The 21,314-nt window shown below is 50.5% G+C and overlaps 2 protein-coding genes across 2 annotated transcripts in view; both read left to right on the forward strand.

Moving 5' to 3' along the window:
* The first annotated feature begins 8,624 nt into the window (after positions 1–8,624).
* Positions 8,625–16,524, forward strand: GPR61 (G protein-coupled receptor 61). Its single transcript, XM_019730496.3, has 3 exons — positions 8,625–8,735; positions 11,743–13,939; positions 14,611–16,524. The coding sequence occupies exon 2, from the start codon at positions 12,335–12,337 to the stop codon at positions 13,688–13,690; it is 1,356 nt and encodes a 451-aa protein (XP_019586055.2). The 5' UTR covers positions 8,625–8,735; positions 11,743–12,334; the 3' UTR covers positions 13,691–13,939; positions 14,611–16,524.
* Positions 16,525–17,848: 1,324 nt separating this feature from the next.
* The window catches only part of GNAI3 (G protein subunit alpha i3), a 32,817-nt gene continuing 29,351 nt past the window's right edge, over positions 17,849–21,314 (forward strand). The window contains exon 1 of the mRNA XM_019730495.3: positions 17,849–18,105. Coding sequence (XP_019586054.3) covers positions 17,988–18,105 — 118 coding nt within the window. The 5' untranslated portion in view covers positions 17,849–17,987. The remainder of the gene's footprint in view (positions 18,106–21,314) is intronic.

The raw sequence follows: 21,314 nt of genomic DNA on the forward strand, positions 1-21,314 counted from the left end.
GAAGCCACGAGTCAGAGTCTGGCTGTCCAGACTCCAGGCTGGAAGGAGCTCAGCATAGGGCAGCCCCAGAGAGAAGCACAGCGCAGAGTGCCAAAGGAGGCAGCCACCAGGCCACTTCCCCTGCAGACAGACAGGGTATTGATCCTGTGCGTGCGCCCCCTCCCTCTCTCCACTTCATGGCACAGCTAATGGCCTGGAAAAAACTGGCCAGCTGTTCCCCAGCTGTGACATAATGAGCTCAGGGACGATCAATGCCCGTTCCGGTCTCTAATTAGGCCAGGGAGCTGGCTGGGGTGAGAGTGCGGCCTGTTTCCTGAGGGCACCACATCCACTCCAGTCCCCAGCTGCTGTCTGCTGGCAGCCACCTGGGCCCACGCATCTGCACCCTGGAGGAGGGGGCAGGGCCATAGAGTGGCCCTGGGGAGTCTTCTGACCCAGAGCCCCTTCTCTAGCAACAGAAGCAGGGACACCACGTTAGGTGGGCGTGGACCAGCTGGTGGGGAGAACTCGGCCTGCATGTGAAGCTTCGGACTCCCAGCTCGCTGTCACATCCCTCTCTCTGCCTGGTCTGTCACTCTGTATAGTGGCCTTCAATCCCAACCTTCCAACTCCCTGCCCCTGAGACCATGCGCAGGACTTTCCCCAGCCTGGGGCTGCAAAGAAGAGGCTGGTAGCAAGTTTGGCTCCTAACCCAGCCTCCCTCTGCTATTTATACCTTCAGTCCAGGGAGGGATGGATCAGATTCTCAATGTTCTCAATGCGGAGGAGGAAGTGAGGGTGGAGAGAGAGATGGAAAGGGAAAGGTGTACACTGAGGCAAAGAGACATAGAGGTGGGGGAGCAGAGGCCCATGGCAAAGAGGCCGAGACTTGGAGAGCTCTGAGAACAGGATACGGAGAGCAGATGAGAGAGATCAAAAGAGGGAAGCCAAATACGAGACAGAAAAAGTGAGAAAATAAGAGACAGAAAAAGTGAGAAATGGAGCCATCAGGGAAGAAAGAGGAGACGGGATGCAAGGAGTAGGAGACACCCTATGCTGGGTGGGGTCAGGCCCCAAGTGCCAGATCAGAAGTCCCATGGGGAAGCTGAGGTGCTGGGCAGACTGTGTCCAGGGGCTGGGTGTGAAATTACAGGAGTCAGGAGAGAATGTTGGGGTCAAAGAAGCACAGGGAACAGAGCTGGTCTAGAGGGAAGGTGGGGGTGGGGAGATGGGGAGTCCAGAGACGGGAAAGGCCAGGCAGGAGCCCTCCCCTATAGTCAAGGCTGTGGGCTCTGCTTTCTGGGGGTGCGGGCATAGGCAGGGAGCTGGAAGCAGGACTCAGAGCCTTGTGGGGAGGAGAGAAGGTGACTGTTGGGGGCTCTGGGGTACACAGGCAGGAGGAAGGGGTCTAGGCTTTCTGCAGCCTCCACTTTAGGGTAGCCCAGTCTGGCCCTATGGTTTTTGGGGTTGCTTGGGCCAGGAAGGGACAGTCTTCAGCCAACCTCCAGTATCATACCATTCACACAGTTGCACACAAACCAATCAGATGGAGCCCCTTAGAAAGGTCTTTCTGGGGCCCAGTGGACCTTGGTCATCGGCCCCTGGGCCACTTCCCAGTCCCAGGACTGAATTTCCTTCTGACTGTGATTCCCAGAGGAATGACCTGGTTTGTGGAGAGCAGAGGCACCCACTGCTATTTCCTGCACCCACCCCCTGCCCCAGGGCCTGACTCTTTCATACCGTCAGGGCCCTAGAGAGAGAAGCCACTCAAGGACAGCAGCTGCTGTCTCAGACTCCAAATCTAGAGCTGCAGAGGATCTTACAGAGCGTCCACAGGCGTAGTCCAACCCCTCATTTGACGCTGAGGCTCCGAGAAGCTAGAAGAGTAGCCCCCAGTGTACTGCTCACTTATATGGATGCCACCCCTGGACTCTGAGCCCACTGCTCCTTCCAGGATCCCAGCCTGTCCATCTCTTCCTAACCACCTCCTAGTAGGAGTAGGAGGGATATTTCTCTTGGGAGCCTTGGCCCTCTTGCCTGGCCCTCCCAGTCGAAATTGTAGGAGGTCAAAAGGTGAAAATCGGGGCCCACAGGATAGCAAGTACCCCAGGAGGGACAAAGCCGGTGGGTTTGGAACGGAGAAGCCTCTTTCCCCCACACCCTCAGATTGCGGTTGACTCTCTATAGCTCTGTGGCCAACACTGCCCTCTTGTGGCTGCTGGCGGACAGGGCGGCCTAGGGCCCTGAAACCGAGCCGTTGGTTCCTCTTTCCTCATCCAGGTCCTCACCATCCAAGGACCCCTGCCCCAGTGCAGGGCTGATTTAGACCTCCAGGGCTACCCTTCCAGACTAGACCATCCAAGAGGCCGAGCTTTACTCACCGTTCTCTGATAGTGTCCTCAGGTAGGTGAGCGAGGGCTGACTACTCCCACCCTCTGCAGGGCTACTCACAAGACGTCCCTAAGGAGTCCTAGGTCTGAGAGTCGGGTGCTTCCTTGGACATAGGGACATGAGAGTTGAAGGGGGGTGGGGGGGTTCCTGTTTTTTGGAGGGTCAAGAATGCAGGGTGAGCACTTTGGAGGAAAGGAAAATGTCTGGGAAAGAGGTCACAGAACCCACATCCCTGTACGCAGCAGCGGTGCCCAGTCTGGAGAAGGAAGGGTCAGGCTGCCCCAAGGCTCAGTGGGGCGGAAGGGACTGAGGACCGGTCATTTAGGGGGGACTGCCCAGAGACGTAGAGCAGGGGCGCCCCCCAGAGTCAGAGACCAGGCACTGCTGAGAGTTCCCAAGTTGAGAAACCCAGCCCAGGTCCTCAGTTCGTAGGCTAGAGCTGCGGATCCGGCCTAAGCTGGGCGGCTAGTGCTAGAACGAGCAGCTGGACGGTCCAGGGTGCCCTGTCCCTGCACGTCAGGCTGGGCAGCTTCTTATGATGCCATGAATCTAGAGGGGAGAATTTGCAGGTACTCGAATTACCACTCCACCCTTGGTCTCCTCCCCACAGAATGGACGTGCAGGTCACTTCCCGGGACGTGGGCAGTTGCTCTGGGAGCCCACCTGGGAAACATGAGTATCATTTGATCTCTGCCTTCCTTCTTCTCTGACCCCACTTTCCTCTGAGTTCACCCTGTGGTGTAGTCACAGACACTGACGCCTTGATAACCCATATGCTTTTTATTCTCCTTCCTCTGGGCCTGAAGTCCCAGCCTTGAGTTCACCGCCTTGCTCTGGAACTTGTGAGTTCAGTAGACACATACTGAATGACTCACTGAAAGACAGGAGGTGGGCAGCTCTGTGGCCCTATGTTTCCTTGCTGAAAACATTTTACTGTGCTGATTCTTCCGTCTGGCTTACCAGGCCATCCACATTCCAGCCAACCTACCTCTCTATTCTCACAGGCAGATTATTTTTCAGTCAAACTGGACAACTCGCTGTGTCCTGATGTTCTGTAAACTTTCCTGTCCCCATGTTCTTGCTAGGCCTGCATCTTCCACCTGGACTACTCGCCTTCTCTCCTCCTTCAATTACTCCCAGTTAAAATCCTACCCCTGTTTTAAGACCCATGCCAATTTCTTCATGAAGCCGTCCCAGATTTCCTGAGGGAGTGTGTTCACTTTATCCTTTGACTCTCCACAGCACTTTGACTCCCCTTTGAAGTTATAACCTGCTTCATCTAGATTATAAGCACCCAAAGGGCAAGGTCTGTATGTGTTTCATTTGTGTATCCCTTTCTCTTGCCCCCCTTTCCAGAGCTTTGCATATAGCAGGTGCTCAATAAACATACCTGGAATTAAGTGAAATAAAGCCTTCAGTCCGGGCTGCTGGGAGCTGAAGGAGGTGGGAGTGGGGTGCTCCAAGGCTTCAGGAAACTGGAGGAGTGTTCTCAGAATGGGGAGGCAAGGACCTGTACAGTGAGGTGAGTAGGGAGTCTGGGCCTCCTCAGAGCCTTGCCAGTGAGGAGAAGTACTTCGCTGAAGAGAAGCAGCGGCTGAGAGGGCCTTGGAGATGTGGTGGGTTGAGGAAGGCCCCCCGATGTTGGGGGAACTACAGATCGGCTCCAGCGCCAGGTATGATGGACCCCAACTGTCTGCATTCTTAGTGACAGGCAAAAAAAGGGGTAGGAGCCTGAAGCTTGGATTCTGCTCACATCTCCTTCGCCTTCTAGCCGCGTAGCCTCAGGCGAATTATTTCCCCTCTTTGGGGCTATTTGTCTGTAAACTAGGTACCTGACCTCCTAGGACCCTTTCAGCTCTGCTATTCTACTCCATGTAGAGGTTCTGAAGTAGAGTGGTAAAGCTCAGTGGGGATTTGTACATGACCCACGTCCCCCCGCCCCCTCTCACACACACAGAGGCCTGAGCACCAGGAATGACCCCTCCTAGGACCTGGCTGGACCAGAGAAGATGACAGAGTCCTAAGCCATGATGAAGGAGGCAGGTGGGCTGGCTTGGAGGATATGGAGGTGGGTGGCAGGGCGAGACCACTTGCCCATTTCAGAGCAAGTAAAGTGCTCAGTTATCAGGTCCCAGGGAAGGGTTTTCAGGGATCCCCCTTCCTTTCTGTGCTTCCCTGTCCACTTCCTTGCCCCAACCCCAGACTCAGTAAATATAGGTCTGGGATTTGGATCCCAACTGTGTGGCTCTGAGAAAGCCACTTAACCTCTCTGAGCCTCAGTTTCCACATCAGTAAATGGAGTTATTGACACTAACTCAGAAGAGTGTTATGAAACCACTCATGTGCAAGCACCCATACTGTGCCTACTGGTAGATCTCGCTTCCTAAGTCAGAAAGAGGACAATTGGTACAGGTTGCTCCATAGGCCACAGGGTAAATGGTTAATGGTGCTTTGCAGGTGCATTCAGAAGGGCAGGCCGATGGAGGGGGAGGCTGGATGTGAAGTCAGACACAGGGGTATTGTCCAAGCAGTCCCCAACTGCTAATGAGGAAGGGCCACTCTGCCTGCAGACGTATTTATTGTGTAGTTCTCAAAGACCCAGGAACTCTCTGGGAATTTTTCTGAGGGTCCAGCACTGAGCCCCAGGTGATGGATGGGGGTGGGCAGTGTGGGGAAGGCTCCCTGGTCTCATAGCAGGCCTGGCCTGCACATGCACTGTGGGTGTTCCTGCCACTCTTTTGAGCTCGGTTCATCCGAGGCCCCCAGTTTCTAATCTGGTTGGGAAGGATTTATTTTTGGGTCCCTGTAACCTAGCAATGGGCTCACATGACCAGTGGCAGCTGCAGGCTGAATATACCGTTGGATCTTGGCTCCTGGCAGGGGGTATAGGCCAGACTGTGGGGGAATAAAGGAAATGGAAAGGCTCTCACCTCTGCTGTCTTCTGCCTCCCTCCTCAGTCCCTCAGCCTGGCTCCTAGATGGTGGGCAGGGGGGCAGGGTCCTGGGGAGTAGACACAGGGGGCTCTGGATACGGGGGGGGGGGGGGGGGGGGTCTATGGGGGAAGGTCCCAGCTCTGAGCCTACTCTCCTGGGGGAGGGGAGGGTTGGGTGTCCATGAGGATGGAGGTGGCTGCAGGGAGGATGTGATATTGGCGCCCTGGGGGGCGAGGCCAGGTTGGGGAGTGGGCGGTGGAACAGACAGTCTATGATGTGGGATCTCAGGGACACCCCTGGTCGGTGCCGGAATCTCGACATTCAGCTTCTCCCCTCTGTTCCCTGTTAAACTGTTAATGTTCCTAGGAGAGAGAACGCGTTAAGCTGCTCTCGGTGCGAATGGATTTATCAGACTCTTTTTTGAGAGCAGGTTCTGACAGAGGCAGAGAGAGCAGAGAAGGGGGGCAGTAGGTGCCATTAAGCAGGTAAAGGCTCCAGGGAGGGGGCTGTGGGCATATGAAAAGCATTTGACAGATACTTATTGAATAAATAGATAGATGAATAAAAGATGAACTTGGTCTACTTCAAGGTCTTATTGGAGGGGACAGGAAAGGGTGGATGAGGGGTAGACATAGCCCTGTCAAGAGGTACTGGTAGGCAAGGGTGGGCCGGGCTGCACCAAGGAACCAGTCTGGGGTGGAGAAATCTTGTCTCAGCCCCAAGGGTCCTACCACAATACTGAGGGGAGGGGTGTCACTGCCCCAGACCCGTAACCGGAGCCCCGTCCTGGGTGTACATACAGCCTGGGGGACATGGATCTCTGCTGTGGTTCATGGAACCACCCCTAGTTTCTCCACCTTGGTCTTTCCCATCTCCTCCCTTATGCTAGGCCCTAAAAGGAAGGATTGACAGGGTGGGTAGGGGATGTAATGTCAACAGCTATTCCAAACCCTGACTGAGATTATTTCATGAGATGGAGCATAAGAAGTGCCTCCCCAGACTGAGTCCTCAAGAACTCACACCATCATCATCATGGTGGTTCTTTTTGTTATTATCATCCTCATCATCAGCTGCCTCCAGGCCAGGATAAGCAGTTCTCCCCTCCCCACTCCTGAGCCAAGACAGCTTCCAGTAACTGAGAGGATGCTCTAGGTCCACTGCCTCCTTAGAACCACCTTTCCCAGCAGCTCTCTGGGAGGGGCCTCAGTACCTGGAGACTTTGCCTGCTGGCCACCATGACAGTTGTTTGACCAGTCAGGGTAACTGTATTAGCTCCCCTAAGGCTGTTTATATGGCAGTCTTCCTATCCCTGTTAGATTAGCTGGGGAGTGAAATATTTTGCCCATTTTACAGATAGGAAAACTAAGGCACAGATGGTCAATTCTTACCACTAATCAACAAAGGAGAGCTTGATTAGAACCAATGTTTTCTGACCAATCTAGTGTTCTTTCTCTAATCCTGTTCTAATAACCTTGAGTCTGCTCTGGTTCTTCTGAACACTTGGAAGGGGGCCATGTCAGTCTGGGCTGGGCCCCTGCGGGAAGGAAGTAGGTGTTGATCAGGGGCGGGCTTTACCTGCTCCCAGAGGATTTGATTGACGCCAAGATGATCTTGCCAAACGACAGCACAGAGTTTGATAAAAATCACTTTTCTGTCTACAAGGTTTAATGTAATATTTTAATTTGATTTCCCTGTACTCAGGTATAACTCGTTTTGTCGTAAGCGGTTTCCTGGAAGGCATTAGCTGCTTCCATGGAATCGCTTTGGAGCTTCCGCCCAGAGGCCCATTTCAGGCCTCCAGAGAGGCCATGGGGGCCTGGCGGAAGGAGTAAATGCTTTGGCTTCGAACAGACCTGGGTTCAAATACTGGCTCCGGAACTTACCCACTATGTGATCTGGGGAAAGTCACGTACTCTCTGGCACCCATTTCCTTATCTGTAAACTAAGGTGAATAGTGGCTGCCTCATAAAACTGGTATGAGAATTAAAGGGACTGTGTGTTAAGTGCCTGGCACTCAGAAGGGCTTAAGAAAGGGTCACTGGGGATAGTAGAGATTCCTGAGTTGTGTCTGGGCTAGTCAGCGGCCTCTTTGCTGTTGACCTGGGGCAGCCCCTCTTGAGTTCCCTCGGTAGGTAATTCATTGTTCTTTTATGGCTCTTTGGGTTGGGTTTGGTAAACAATTCCAGAATTTCCTATCTTCCCTTTTAGAGACAGAAAGAGTTTCTGGATGGGCACGTCTCAGGGCAGAGGAGTAGGTATCATATCTGATTTCCTTGTCTAGGCTCATGGCTCTGCCATGTGTGGTTGTGGACAATCTCCTCACCTCTCTGGGCCTCAGAAACGTGGGTGCTTTGGCTTCTAGGATGTCTTTCGTTCTATCATGTCAGGATCCTGTCCTTGGGTGTCAGTCCTCTACCTGGGGGCACTAATCGTTTTCTTCATAGCTCGTGGGAAGCCATGGCCCTTCCTCTCACCACCAGAGGCTCACTGCATGGCTTTGGACCCTTCATACTTGATGTTCCCCAGCTCTGCCCAGTCCTACAGACCAATCGGAGGCTTCCTGAGTACCTGGCTCCCACTCTGCCTTCAGGGAGCAGGTTATGGTGGTAACACAAATGGCTCCCAGGGCTGGTGTTAATAGATAGCCCCATTTCCATCAGTGCTCATAGGCCCACACCAAGGAAACATACAATCTAAGGAAACAATAATAATGTGCTTTCTGAGGGGCATGTGCAGGGTTAGGACAAGGCCTTTAGCACCTCTTCAAACATGACTGTCACTCTGAAGCTTGTCCTCCATACACATTCAGCAGCTTCCAAGGAGCCAGACTTTGGGCCAGTTCTGGAGCCTTAGCCTCTGCCAGGCCTACCCCCGGGGCTCTGTGTCTGCGCTGACTGGCCTGCTACAAAGCACCTTGGTTCCCAGGTCACCTAGAACCATGCAATCTCAGGACTGTCAGGAACCTCAGATATCATCTATCCTATATCCTCTTTGAACAGAGAAGAAACCAAGGTCAGAAATGGGAAGTGACTTGCTCAAGGTCACACAGCTAGTAAGTGCCAGAGCCAGGCCTTAAACCTGGATGTTCTGACTGCGAGTGTTCTTTTCACTACATCTGGCTGACCAGGAGGGTCTCCCCTGCCTCCCATCACCTGGCCCCACTAGGCTTTTGAGATGCCACTCAAGCAGCCTAAGGGCAGTGGGAGGGGCAGGGGCTGATCCTGGGGGCCTCACCTGAGGGCATGGGTGCCTGAAGTGGCTCCAAGGGTCTGGGTGGGAAGTAGGAGGCCATTAGGACCCAGAAGCTCTCGGAGCTTCCTGCTCTGCCGGCTGCCTCTCACGCTCACTGCAGTGGCTCCGGCTTCAGCAGCCTTGGAGAAGCATCAGCTGAGAGGATCTATCACATGGGAACCGGGAGCTGCTCAGCAAAGGTAGGAGTTGCCGACTAGGCCAGGAATGGGGGCAAGACCGGGGCCTGGTGCGGGGTGCTGAGGTTCCCTACAGCAGGGTCGCTCTGCGTCCCGGGAACCAGCCCATCCTACCTTATGGTGGGCAGTTATGCCAAGGATGGCTCCCAGGTATCCTGGAGGCAGTACTGGGGTGTGGGCATCTCTGAAGCTTAGAGATGGGGTTGATCTCCTGCCAGCAGGGGTACCCACATCCCGCAGACAGACAGGGTTCTCCATCTGTCTTGCTCCATGTCATCAAGATGAGTCCCCTACGTCCTACGAATGGGTCCTTTGGCACCCAGGCCGATGGGTAACTCTGTCCTGGGTGTGGGCAACTCTGCCAGGGAGAGGTGCCGCAGCCCCCTGGAAACGTCCCCTGGCTTAGGAAGGGCATGCTCTTGTCTAAAGAAAGGCCAGGCTCGGGTCCTTGGGGTGGCAGCTCCGTATCTGGGAAACAGGTGCATGAAGCCCACTGACCCTCTGTGGCCTTTGGCTGGGTATCGATATGCAGCTTGTACCTTGAAACGAGGATATTTGTAACTTGACCAGGTCCCTGATAGAGGCCCAAACCTCAGTCCCTAGGGTGGCAAAACCTTCAGATACTGAGAGGTCCTGGAGGTGAAGGTGGGCGGGGGTGGGGGAGGTGTAGTTGGAAGGAAGCAATGGGAGGAGAGGAGCATCTGAGAAGGCATGATGATCTGAGCTAGAAGGGACTGAGGCTCCCGGGCTTCCCCGATGACACTCACACCACAGCCCTCTCCTCCTCCACCCCAGCCCAGGAATGAGGGAGGGCCGGGGAGCAGGTATATCGGTCTACCTGTTAGGAGGTCAGTTAGAATCCTGGAATTTAGGAGTCAGTGTGGATATACCGGCAAGGCCAAGGGAGCTGTGGAAAAGAGAAATATCCAAAGCTTTCTTGCTTAGGGCTCCATTATGGCTGCTCAGCACTCCCGCCATCCCCATGTGGAAAGCATGTCTGCTTCCCTCAGTCTGGGACCCTGGTAGGCCCTGCTGGCAGACTCTTGATATCCATGCAGGTCCATGCAGGTGGGCCTTTGCTCTTTCAGCTCCCAGGGCCTCAGAGCCACGTCTCTTGGGCCCCGCTCTCAGGTAGGAGGGATGAGGGAGTCATGGCATGGGGAGCAAAGGGCCAGGATGCCTCCCTAGTATTTCTGCATTTTTCTCTGGTAGACTGTCTTATGAGAAGCTGATATCTTCACTTTGGGTCTCTTTCTTCGTCTTTTCTGCAGCCCCTGAATCTATGTGGCCATTTTAACGGTGACATGAGCTTTCCGTTATCCCTAGGGAGAAAGGCACGTTTCTAGGCGGTTGTCCAAAGTTAGGGCTGCCTTGAGTGTGGGAGCCCAGGTTACTCTTTCCAGGAGAGCGGCTTCTGGCTGGCACACAGCTGACTGACTGAGTGTTCTTGGAGTATGTATTGGCAGCAGACATTCAACTGATCAATTTGAGTTTGATTAAATTCATAAAATTGTGTTGAGTACCTATTGCCTGCCTGGCATGCTAGAAGTTAAATAAGTGCAAGGTTAGTGGCAATGCTAAAACCAAGGGTGATTGTAGGTTGTAATTATGGAGGAGGATGGGGACCCATCTGCCCCACATGGGCCTCCTTGCTGCAGTCAGAGAAATGATGGGTTTTTTTAATTGAGCAACTGCCAGGCCCTCTGTAGCCCAGGAACTCACAGAGCCATCAAATGTTATCATATATAGGAACCACGGAGATGGTCCAGTCCAACCCTCCCATTTTATAGATGAGGAAAATGGGACCCAGAAAACTTGTGACTCATCTACAGAAAACCCATCTTGGCATCTCCATAGTTTGTCTCTCATTTGCATACCTTAGCACACTATACTGAGGGAGTCTGAACTGCAGGAATAGTACATGGAAATTAAAAAAATTCAAAATTTTGAAATTGAAAGTTGGGCCGTTTAATCCAATTATATACAAACTCAGCCTGGACAATGAGTCATATAAAACATATTTGATCTGCCATGTGATCTGGAGAAATGAGAGATGCTGAAACCCCAGGCTTCTTCATCTCCCAGTTTCTTCCAGTTTTCTTTTCTGCTTCACGCTCACCCACTTCCACGGTCGCAGTCATCTACCCACTCTCACGTGTACCCCTGTCTTACACAGATGCCTGCTTCTCCCTCCCCGTTCTGTGACATGGTAACAGTCCCAGAACAAGAGGGCTTTGGGCCAGGGGTCCTCAGGTGGTCAGCTCCAATGAGCAGAGATCTGGGGCCTTGGGGAGTGGGAGGTTAGGGCCAGCTCCTCTCCCACCTGCAGGGACACAATGGCCTTGAGAAGTCAATGAGTGGGTGGAGAGGGCCAGCTTTCAAGTGACGTATGCCCTTCTGGCTTTGGGAGCAGTGGAGGCTGGATGAACTGAACTCCCAGTTTCCTTCTAGCTGGGACATTTTCTTTTGACTGCTCCTTCTTAAGACTCCCAAAGTGTCAGCTCTTTGTCTTAGGGGTGGTGTTGTCAGACTAAAGCACAATCCTTCCCCTTTTCAGGGGAATGTCTTCTCAGTGGTAGTCCCAGAGCAGGGAGAGACATTTTTAGAGATGGTGTAAATTCAACTACTATTTACTGAATTCCGATTATGTTCCAGCCACTGTGGAAGGGTACCAACAAGTGAGGCATGGCACGGTGGGCTGGGAGAGTACTGGCCCTGGAGCCAGACCGCCTGGGGCTGTACCCGGACCTTGCCATTTACTAGCTTGGTGACCTTCGGTAGGTTACTTAACCTCTCTAGGCTTCAGTGTCATCAATTGCAAATTGGGGATAAGAATAGTATCTACCCAACAGGGTTGCATGAGGATTAAAATGAGTTAGTATACACAGAGTGCTTAGAACAGGGCCTGGCATGTGGATGTCACTGCTTGTTATTAGTATTATTATTTCTAAATCTCACAGTATCCTCTAAGCACGATTGTGAAGTGGGTATCATTCCCTTTATTTTACAGATGCCTTTATGAGGAAACTGAACTTCAGAAGAGTCACTGAGTTAGTAATTCCCAGACCTGGGACTGGAAGCCAAATCTTGTGCTCCTTCTGCTGTCCCCAATAGCGCCGACCATTCTGAGGAGACAAGAAATCAGGAAATTTACATAAGCAACCTTAAAACTGGGGCACTGTCCCAGAGCTCAGCAGGACCCTGGGAAAGGGGAACAGAGGACATAGAATCTCTGGATAACAGTCCTTGAAAGGGGGGGAGGGTATGGACAACAGAGGAAAGGAAGTGGGAAAGAAGGAGCCAAGGCTCCCTCATCCTGCGTCTTCTCAGTCACCAACGCAGACCTGGAATTACCTCCTCTCAGAGAGATGAGCTCCTGAGCCCTGAGTTACTGGGCTGGCCCTCCGTACCAGCAGCCCAGCCTGGAAGGCTGGCAGTAGAGGTTGCCTGAGAGACAGACTCCAGCAGGAGGCACGGTCTCCCCACATCCCCACACACAGCATTGGGAAGCCTGGGCCTGGGCTTGCCATCCCAGGGTCACTGGACTAGGATGGGGGATGGGCCTGTGACAGGAGGTGTCCTGGGTGTCCTCTTTCGGCCCCATGGAGTCCTCACCCATCCCCCCGTCATCAGGGAACTCTTCCACTCTGGGGAGGCTCCCTCAAACCCCAGGTCCCTCTACTGCCAGTGGGGTCCCGGAGGTGGGGCTGCGGGACGTGGCTTCAGAATCTGTGGCCCTCTTCTTTATGCTCCTGCTGGACGTGACGGCTGTGGCCGGCAATGCTGCTGTGATGGCTGTGATCGCCAAGACACCCGCTCTCCGAAAATTTGTCTTCGTCTTCCACCTCTGCCTGGTGGACCTGCTGGCTGCACTGACCCTCATGCCGCTGGCCATGCTTTCCAGCTCCGCCCTCTTTGACCATGACCTCTTTGGGGAGGTCACCTGCCGCCTCTACTTGTTTCTGAGTGTGTGCTTCGTCAGCCTGGCCATTCTCTCGGTGTCGGCCATCAATGTGGAGCGCTACTATTATGTGGTCCACCCCATGCGTTACGAGGTGCGCATGACGCTGGGGCTGGTGGCCTCTGTGCTGGTGGGGGTGTGGGTGAAGGCCGTGGCCATGGCTGCGGTGCCAGTGCTGGGAAGGGTCTCCAGGGAGGAAGGAGCTCCCAGCATCCCCCCGGGCTGCTCGCTGCAGTGGAGCCGCAGCACCTCCTGCCAGCTCTTCGTGGTGGCCTTCGCTGTCCTCTACTTCCTGGTGCCCCTGCTCCTCATCCTCGTGGTCTACTGCAGCATGTTCCGAGTGGCCCGCGTGGCCGCCATGCAGCATGGACCGCTGCCCACGTGGATGGAGACGCCCCGGCAACGCTCTGAGTCTCTCAGCAGCCGATCCACCATGGTCACCAGCTCGGGGGCCCACCAGACCACCCCGCACCGGACGTTTGGGGGAGGGAAGGCGGCAGTGGTCCTCCTGGCTGTGGGGGGACAGTTCCTGCTCTGTTGGCTGCCCTACTTTTCTTTTCACCTCTACGTTGCCCTAAGTGCTCAGCCCATTTCGACTGGGCAGGTGGAGAATGTGGTGACTTGGATTGGCTACTTCTGCTTCACTTCCAACCCTTTCTTCTACGGGTGTCTCAATCGGCAGATCCGGGGGGAGCTCAGCAAGCAGTTTGTCTGCTTCTTCAAGCAGGCTCCAGAGGAAGAGCTGAGGCTACCTAGCCGGGAGGGGTCCATTGAGGAAAACTTCCTGCAGTTCCTTCAAGGGACTGGCTGTCCCACGGAGTCCTGGGTTTCCCGACCCCTACCCAGCCCCAAGCAGGAGCCAGCTGCGGTTGACTTTCGAATTCCAGGCCAGATAGCTGAGGAGACCTCTGAGTTCCTGGAGCAACGACTCACCAGCGACATTATCATGTCAGAGAGCTACCTCCGTCCTGCCCCCTCCCCTCGGCCTGAATCATGATGGGCCGCTGGACACTTGGAGGGAAATGGGGCTGGGAGCTGGTTAGGACTGCAAGGAGCACCTTGTGGGATCACCTTTGCCCGGCTCACTGGGGCTGGGGCTGGGGTCTCTGCACACAGCTTTTGCTTGGTGTTTCCTGGGTCAGGAACAGAGCCAACAGGATGGACAGGTGGCAAATGCCTTGGACATGGCTGTGATCTTTGACTACTGGGGGAGGGAACCTGGTGATGAGAGTAAAGGGTCACGAAGGTGAGTGCAATTTCCATGCCTCAGGAAGCAGGGAAACTCGCTAAGGGTAGGAGGTGGAGGATCCAGGGCAGCAGTCCAGGTTTGGAGTTATTCTGGGGACACTTTAGGAGATTTCATTTGTCAGTGTAATTGTCCAGGACACTAATTGCGCCCAAGCAAGGTAAGGAAATGACCCATGTCTTTCCATCTCCTTGCTAAGAACTAACTAAATTCCTTAAAAAGAACTAAATTACAGCCAAATGTTTCCATTTGAATTAATAGATCTTTGCCTAGTTTTAGACCTAAGGTTTCCTTAAAGTGAGAGGATCTGCAGGGTACATTCCTTTCCTGAGTTTATCTAGAAGCAATGGAAGTATCAATCAGAATACAGAGAGCAGAAGACAGGAGAGCTGACTGCAGCTCTCTCTCACCCTCCAGGAACAGCCCTTCTGTTCTATTTCTCTGTCTCTCTCCTGCACATGCGAGATAGGCTTGGGGCTTGAGCTCAGCAGAGGCAAGAATAAGACAGGGTGGCTCCATCTTCTTGTCTTTTAGGATAAAGAAGTGGAAAGACTGGGGGTTGAATGGTTGAAAGTAGCGGCTAGCATTAAACTGCGAAGGTGTTTGGCTACAGAGAGGCCAGGCAATCACCCTGACCAATAATACTGTAAATATTTTTTTTTCCCTTCTAGGACTGGCCTCCCTGATCTCTATCCTCATGGCAGTGACCCACCTCCAGCCCCCTGGACAATCGGGTACAGAGACTAAGGTTGGGAACGGGTAGGGTGGGGTTTCCATGGTCCATTAAATGCTTCCCTACTCCCATTCTTCGCTCTCAAAATTAGCTTCAGTGACAAAGACTTAAACCTCTCTCCTATCTGCAGCCCTGGGTTGGAGAGAGGGCACAGGAGTGGGGCTCAGCTGTTCGCTGACTGAGACTGTAGGAACTGTGTTGGTTGGTATCGGTGGTGGTATTTTTCAAGGAAAGGGGAATAATTGCAAACTGGATAGGACATCCATCTGGGACTACTTGTTCATCCACTTCCCTCAATTGAATCAGGTAACATTAAAGGGTCGAGGGAGTACCAGAGGATGGTGTGGTCTGTATTTGAACAAATTCCTGGCTCACTGAGCATTGAAGGGGAGGGAATACGGCCCGGTGGGAGTGGTTTAGTTTCCCCTTTAAACAGCCAATAAATAATTTTTATTATAAAAGTTATACTGATTATCAACATTTGACTCCTTCGGTTCAATTCAGTGTATAATAGTTGAATACCCAATATTTTCTGGGACCCACATAGGGGATGTGGAGTCACTGCCTTCAAGGAGTTCAGTCTAATTTGACCAGGTACCTTGCATTTACAGAGCATTTACCTCTGGTGAAGCGCTATAGAATGTGTGTGAGAAATGTACTGGAGAATATGTCCGTGGTTCTAACTTATGAGAGTTCAGTCCATTATAGCAAGATACCTACACGGAGGCTCCCTGCAGACTACGTAAAGTGTGGGGGTTGTAAATGAAACTCTACTTGAAAAAATACCTTATTAAATTAAACTAGGCAAACAGCTTTCCCCCTTTAGATCTAGGAAAATTATCAGGTTTCTGTCTTCCTACCACTAGACTTACTCTAGTCTGGCGCCTATTATATTGAGGAAATCCGTTAGATAGCATATACAACGAGGAGAGTCTTTTGTGATTGCAAAACATATTCTCCTCTCTCCTCCCTTTTAAGATAAACTCATAACGGAGGAATCTCATTCCTAGATAGGGGAAAACTCTTCCAAACATCACTGATCTGCTAGTAGGCCCTAAGCATTGCCAGTAGGTGGCAGTGTGTGTCCAGTGGAAACAGGAAAGGTGCCTGTAAGTGGGTGAAGGGGTGTGGGGAGGACATTCAACATTGTCTGGCAGCCATTTTGTTAATTTATTTTGCCTTTTCCTTTGACTTTGCCCTCCAATCCTTCCTTCCCATACATCAAAGAAGAAAAATTTAAATTCAAGGATAACTCTAATTCAGGCTGAAATTTCCTGGCACTGTGATCTCACTGGCATTTATTACAGAATTTGACATATGCTGGTTCGTTTGCCATTTATTATGAGTAGATTACAAAGGAAATAAAAGTTTCCATTATGCTGAGAACTTTCCCAACAGTTTCTGCCATGACAACCTCCTAAGAGTTTTCTAGCCACTAGGATCACTTGGGTAAAGTTCGATGTGTAATCTTTAGCTGTGCAAGTTGTTCCTGGACACAATTTGACCTCCCTAATCCACTGAAGAATCAGTAACCGTCCTGTCAGTTACTTTTTCCTGCATCCTGGTCGTGTTGGGGTAACCCTCAATCCTAGATGAAAACCTTGTTGTTAGGTTTTCCCAGGTAACGCAGTGGCATAGTAGTAAAGGGGTGCATTTGGAGTCAGACAGATACACCTACTCACTGTGTGAAGTTGGGAAAGATGTTTAATTTCTGAGCCTATTTCCTCATCTGTAAAAATGGGGATAACATTACCTACCTCACAGGGTTGTTGTGAGGATTAAGAGATATGTGGAAGCACCTAGCCATACTTGGCAAACAGGTACTCAATAAATACTGGTTTTTCTTCCTTTACCTCTTGCCCTTTCTCCCTGTAAGCACTGATCAGGGGAAAGCAGTCCCTTTTATTCTAACAGGTATTAGGGAATGAGTAGGAGACTTCCAACTTTGAAGAACTGGTATTAAGCTATGGGGGAATGAGGCTGTTTAAGGTGGCTCTCAAGAAATCCATCTAATTATTCAATCATTATATAGACTTTTCTGTTGGGACCTTATATTCTAAGGTTCAGATTCTACTAGGGAAGTAATTTTAATCACAGGGAAAGGTTTTGGGGGCTACAAGTGTTCCCCTCTCTGTAATGTTTGGTATTTGTGGGTCTGTTAGTAAAGATAACTTAGGATCACCTTCCCGGTAGTACCCAACATTATGAGTGACAAAAAGACCATCAATCTGGGGCTTTCATAGGGGATTCATTAATTTTCACATGATGCTAGAGTTGAGAGGCCAATTTTACTAGAACTTCCCTTTTTGTGTGGTACCACAACAGGAAATTTCAGGAGATTCACAGGATGCACTGGTTTGTTTTGGGGTGCAGGACTGAGATTAACTAATCTTGGCAGACGTCCTAAGCCCCTGACGGTATGTGAGCGATGGAACAGGCTTATATTGGGAAAAGCAGCATGGAAATTTTATGGAGGAACGACACGCCTACCTTCCAGGTAGGATCTACTATGTGGCCCTTTGCTAACCTAGTGGCTGGGCAACTTTCAAGCCCACCGAAATTCGTACATCACGGCACAAGGACCAGACAGCAGGAGGCAAGAGGCTAGAGGAGGAGGCAGAAAGTGATCGCTCGAGTCCTAGGCACGGTGGGTCTCAGACACCGGATGTGACGCGCGGCGGGGGCCCAGGCTCTGGAGTTCGCGCTCATCTGGCTTAGACGACCCCGGCAGAGAACGTGTCCTCCACTAACTTAGGCAGGGAACCCGAGTTTCCAAATCCAGAGATCAAAGGGGGCTTTCTGGCCAGTGAGAAACTCCCAGCAGAAATTTCCGTGCGGGGTATGGGCTCTTATTTGGGAATCCCCCCCCCCCCGCAACCCACCCATCCAAAACAGGGTTGTGTGACTTCGGGAGGGCGCCATGAAGTAAAGAAGCTGGTCCCCAGTTTTTTTACATTTATCCACATAAGGCAGCCGAAAAGGTGAAAGGGGTCTAACGTCGAGCACCGCAAGGTGAGTGCCACAGGACCCGACTACTCCCCGAGAACCGCAGCGAGGCCTCGCCCTCCTTCTCCTGCTCCCCCCACTTCCGCTTCCGGTTGCACCTTTTCGACTCCAGCTAGAGACGCTCAAACAGGAACGGCCGCTGGGCGTTGCCGGAAGTGTCGTACACACCGGATATCCGGTTTCTCCGGGCGCTCAGAGAGCTGACGGAGAGGGCCGCCGCCCAGCCGAAGACGCGGTCTCGGCCATCCGAATCGCAGTCCCCGCGGTGTGTGAGTGAGCCCGGGCCCGGTCCCCTCTCCCGCCGCCGCCATGGGCTGCACGTTGAGCGCCGAAGACAAGGCGGCGGTGGAGCGGAGCAAGATGATCGACCGCAACTTGCGGGAGGACGGGGAGAAAGCGGCCAAAGAAGTGAAGCTGCTGCTACTCGGTGAGGGGCTGGGGGCGGGGCTGGCGGGTGTCGGGAGGGCCTAGGCACTTGGGGGCCCAGAGGGAAAGGACCCCGAAGGGGTGGCGGGCGTGAAGTACAAGGGTTGGGGTTTGGAGGTTGTAGGAATTAGGCTGGAGAGGGTGTGACCGTGCTGGAATTGCGTTTAGCGAAGAGTTTGGGGCAATAGGACATTTAGACGATGTGAGGTATGTGGGAGAAGCTTATAAAGGAAGAGAAGGATGTTAGGGAAGGTTTGAAAGGGGTTGGAGTGTGTTGGTAGCTAGGAGGACGGGATAGTGTGGTGGGCTTGTTTGATGGCTTGTGAGGTGAGAGCGTGGTGACATTTTCAGACAGGGTAAGTAGCTGGAACGCTTGAATAATTATTATAAACAGAAAGAGAGGCTAGGGCAGAGTGGTCCCAAAAGGACCCCGTCATTTATTAGAGAGTGGGCAATTTGAACTGTTGGTGAGGTGGAGGAACCCTGGGTTATCCAGGAACACGAAAGTGTGTGGTTGAGATAAATCCAAAGTTTTCAGGGATAAAGGAAAAAGAGCTTTATACCTGAGTACAGAGACTGTATACTTTTCCACCTTTTTCGATCATTTTTATTTTCTTAAGGTTTTATAACTGCTTGTTTTTATAAAGGGGAGATGGTGTGAGCTGAGGAAATTTAAGGACTGGCTTATTTGAGGTTTGTGGCAAAAGATGCAGTGAACAGAGGATACACATTGGTATTTGTTGACTAGTTGTTAGGGCTGATGTGCAGTGGGAATGGAATTGTCTTAGGATAAATGACAGAAACTGGCATATTTACAATACAGGCTGTGAGAGACTTCTGGTGAGATGTTTTATCTTTTTGGTCTCTTCAAGCTAAAAATCCTGGCTTCAGGAATTACTGTTTATTTTACTTGATATGCGTTTTAAGTGGCATTTATGTGCAGTCAGATGCATTTTACTCTGCACGATTAGTTTTAACATTTTTGAGAGACTGGCTTCTAGAGTTCAGTAAACCATCTAGAATGCCCTGGCATTATCCGCTTACCGATAAATCAAGTCACATTTCTTCACTATAAGTATTTTCTAGAGATCTGTTGGACAATACGTAGGAGTAATGGTTTTTGTAAGCAGTAGAACTTTACTTTTTAAAACTGGATTTTGAGAAAAAGAAGTCACTTTAGGAGAAGTGCCGAATTTCCGTGATGTAAAGCCCGAGAGGACAGGATGCAGCACCACAACCTAATTTTGGACTCCAGTGTGAGCTGGGTGCCCGTGCTAGTCTTTGCGTGTTAATGTGTTTGGTGGTTTGTAGATTGCAGAAGCCTTGGTAACAGCTTTTTGGATGTAGGGGGAAAGTTAGGTATTGGAGCTTGAGCTTTCAGTTTGAATACCTGATCTTTCAGAACATGTGAATTCAAATTGTATTTCTAGATTGCCAGTCTCTGTATAATAAGTATTATTTGTGAATGAGCATGGTCTTTGGCACATAGTAGGTGCTCCTTTAATACCATGTTTCCTTAAAAATAAGACCTAGCAGGACAATCATCTCTAATGCGTCTTTTGGAGCAAAAATTAATATAAGACCGGGTCTTGAAATTATAAGACCCTGTCTTATATTATAATGTAAGACCCGGTCTTATAGTAAAATAAGACCAGGTATTATATTATATTACATTATGTTATCTTATACCCCGTCTTAAGATGGGGTCTTATGTCCTATAAGACATATTATAGTAAAATAAGACTGGGTCTTATGTTAATTTTTGCTCCAAAAGACGCATTAGAGCTGATTGTCTGGCTAGGTCTTATGTTTGGGGAAACGTATTTATTGTTAACTAACTAGCGTGAACCAACTAATGTTCCATTGCTCCTGGGGCCTTTCATATGTTTAATAGAAACCACAGTGCTCAAGGCATTAGCATTGTCTGTATTGATCGGTTAGTTAATGAAATTTAAGGTGTGTCTCATCTTCTGTGGGTGTTTTGATTTACATTGACCACCAGAGAGCCCCTCAGGACCTAGCCTATTGTAATACAGTTGTAAACGTTGAGGCTTTCTTCCAGATGGCAGGATTTGGCAGGCAGCACTTGGACAAGTAGAACTTGTCCAAATGTCTAGAAAAACCTTTATTCAGGACTTTATAAATAGTACATTTAATTAAAAACAAAATTAAACACATGATGACTTAGGGAACTTCAAAAGCAGTGAGTAAAAATCAAACTACTAAAGTGTTTGCTTTTAATTTTTATCAGTTTCATTGTTTTAAGTAAGTTTTTTTACATTCTTGAGCAAGTGAAGTCAACAAGTTCAAATAGATTGCACAGACAGATGCTCTTGCTTGAACCATATCATAACGCACATGTGAAATTAAAGTTGTCCTCTTTGCTATTCTTATAAGCAAAATATAGCCATCACAGTATACAAAGAATTTTCTTACTGTAGAATACCTCTTCTGATGTACACGTAAGTCATCTTTACTTCATCACTCTGAAGCTATCGAACTAGTCTGCATTGAGATCTATTTACTTGCCCTTGTCTGTCCTGGCACATAATAGGTGTTCATCAAATATTACTGTATTAGAAACAAACAAACCTGGGGTATGTGTATCCCTTAGTGCTTCAGAAAATCCATGACCTTTCTAAAATGGTTAGCAAATTTATGTTACATACATTTTTCTGGCGAGAGGGGCCATAGTGTTTCATCAGGTTCTTCCACAATATTGCCTAACTTCCATTTTTTGAAGTCCCTCATCTTGGACCAGGAAAATAAGTAGCTGTGCAAAACAGGAATGTTCAAAATGCAAAAGAAAAAATCTAGACACTGTGAAGAATCTTTTATTTCCTCTTTGAGAGGACAGTTTTTTACTTGGAATTTTTGAGAAATGCGTTTTCTGTATGTCAGATGGCTCCTTTTTTTCCCGTTTCCCCAGTGAGATAATGAACTGCTCACTGCCACTTACCTCAGGGCAATCTTTCTAGCAAACTTGCTTCCCTTCTTCGCTTCTCTCCCCTAAATCTGCTTGCAATGCAATTTTCTGTTCCAGAATCATCATCTCAAAATTACCTAGGCTGAAAATGGGATTTGTTTGTTTGTTTTTTAACTCTTGCTCTCATTTTTAACCAGTCAATCGCCAAGTTTTATGACTCAGTTGTTACCAGATTTTTGGAATTCATGGACCAATAAAAGTAATTTTTTTATTGTTGAGTGACT

The sequence above is a fragment of the Rhinolophus sinicus genome, chromosome 7 (genome assembly GCF_057876585.1).
Source record: "Rhinolophus sinicus isolate RSI-liver-muscle chromosome 7, RSI-T2T, whole genome shotgun sequence".
Classification (NCBI taxonomy): Eukaryota; Metazoa; Chordata; class Mammalia; order Chiroptera; family Rhinolophidae; genus Rhinolophus; species Rhinolophus sinicus.

Bases quoted from the DNA above. Each gene is read 5' to 3' on its own strand.
- GPR61 (XM_019730496.3), top strand. From the start codon at position 12,335: ATGGAGTCCTCACCCATCCCCCCGTCATCAGGGAACTCTTCCACTCTG.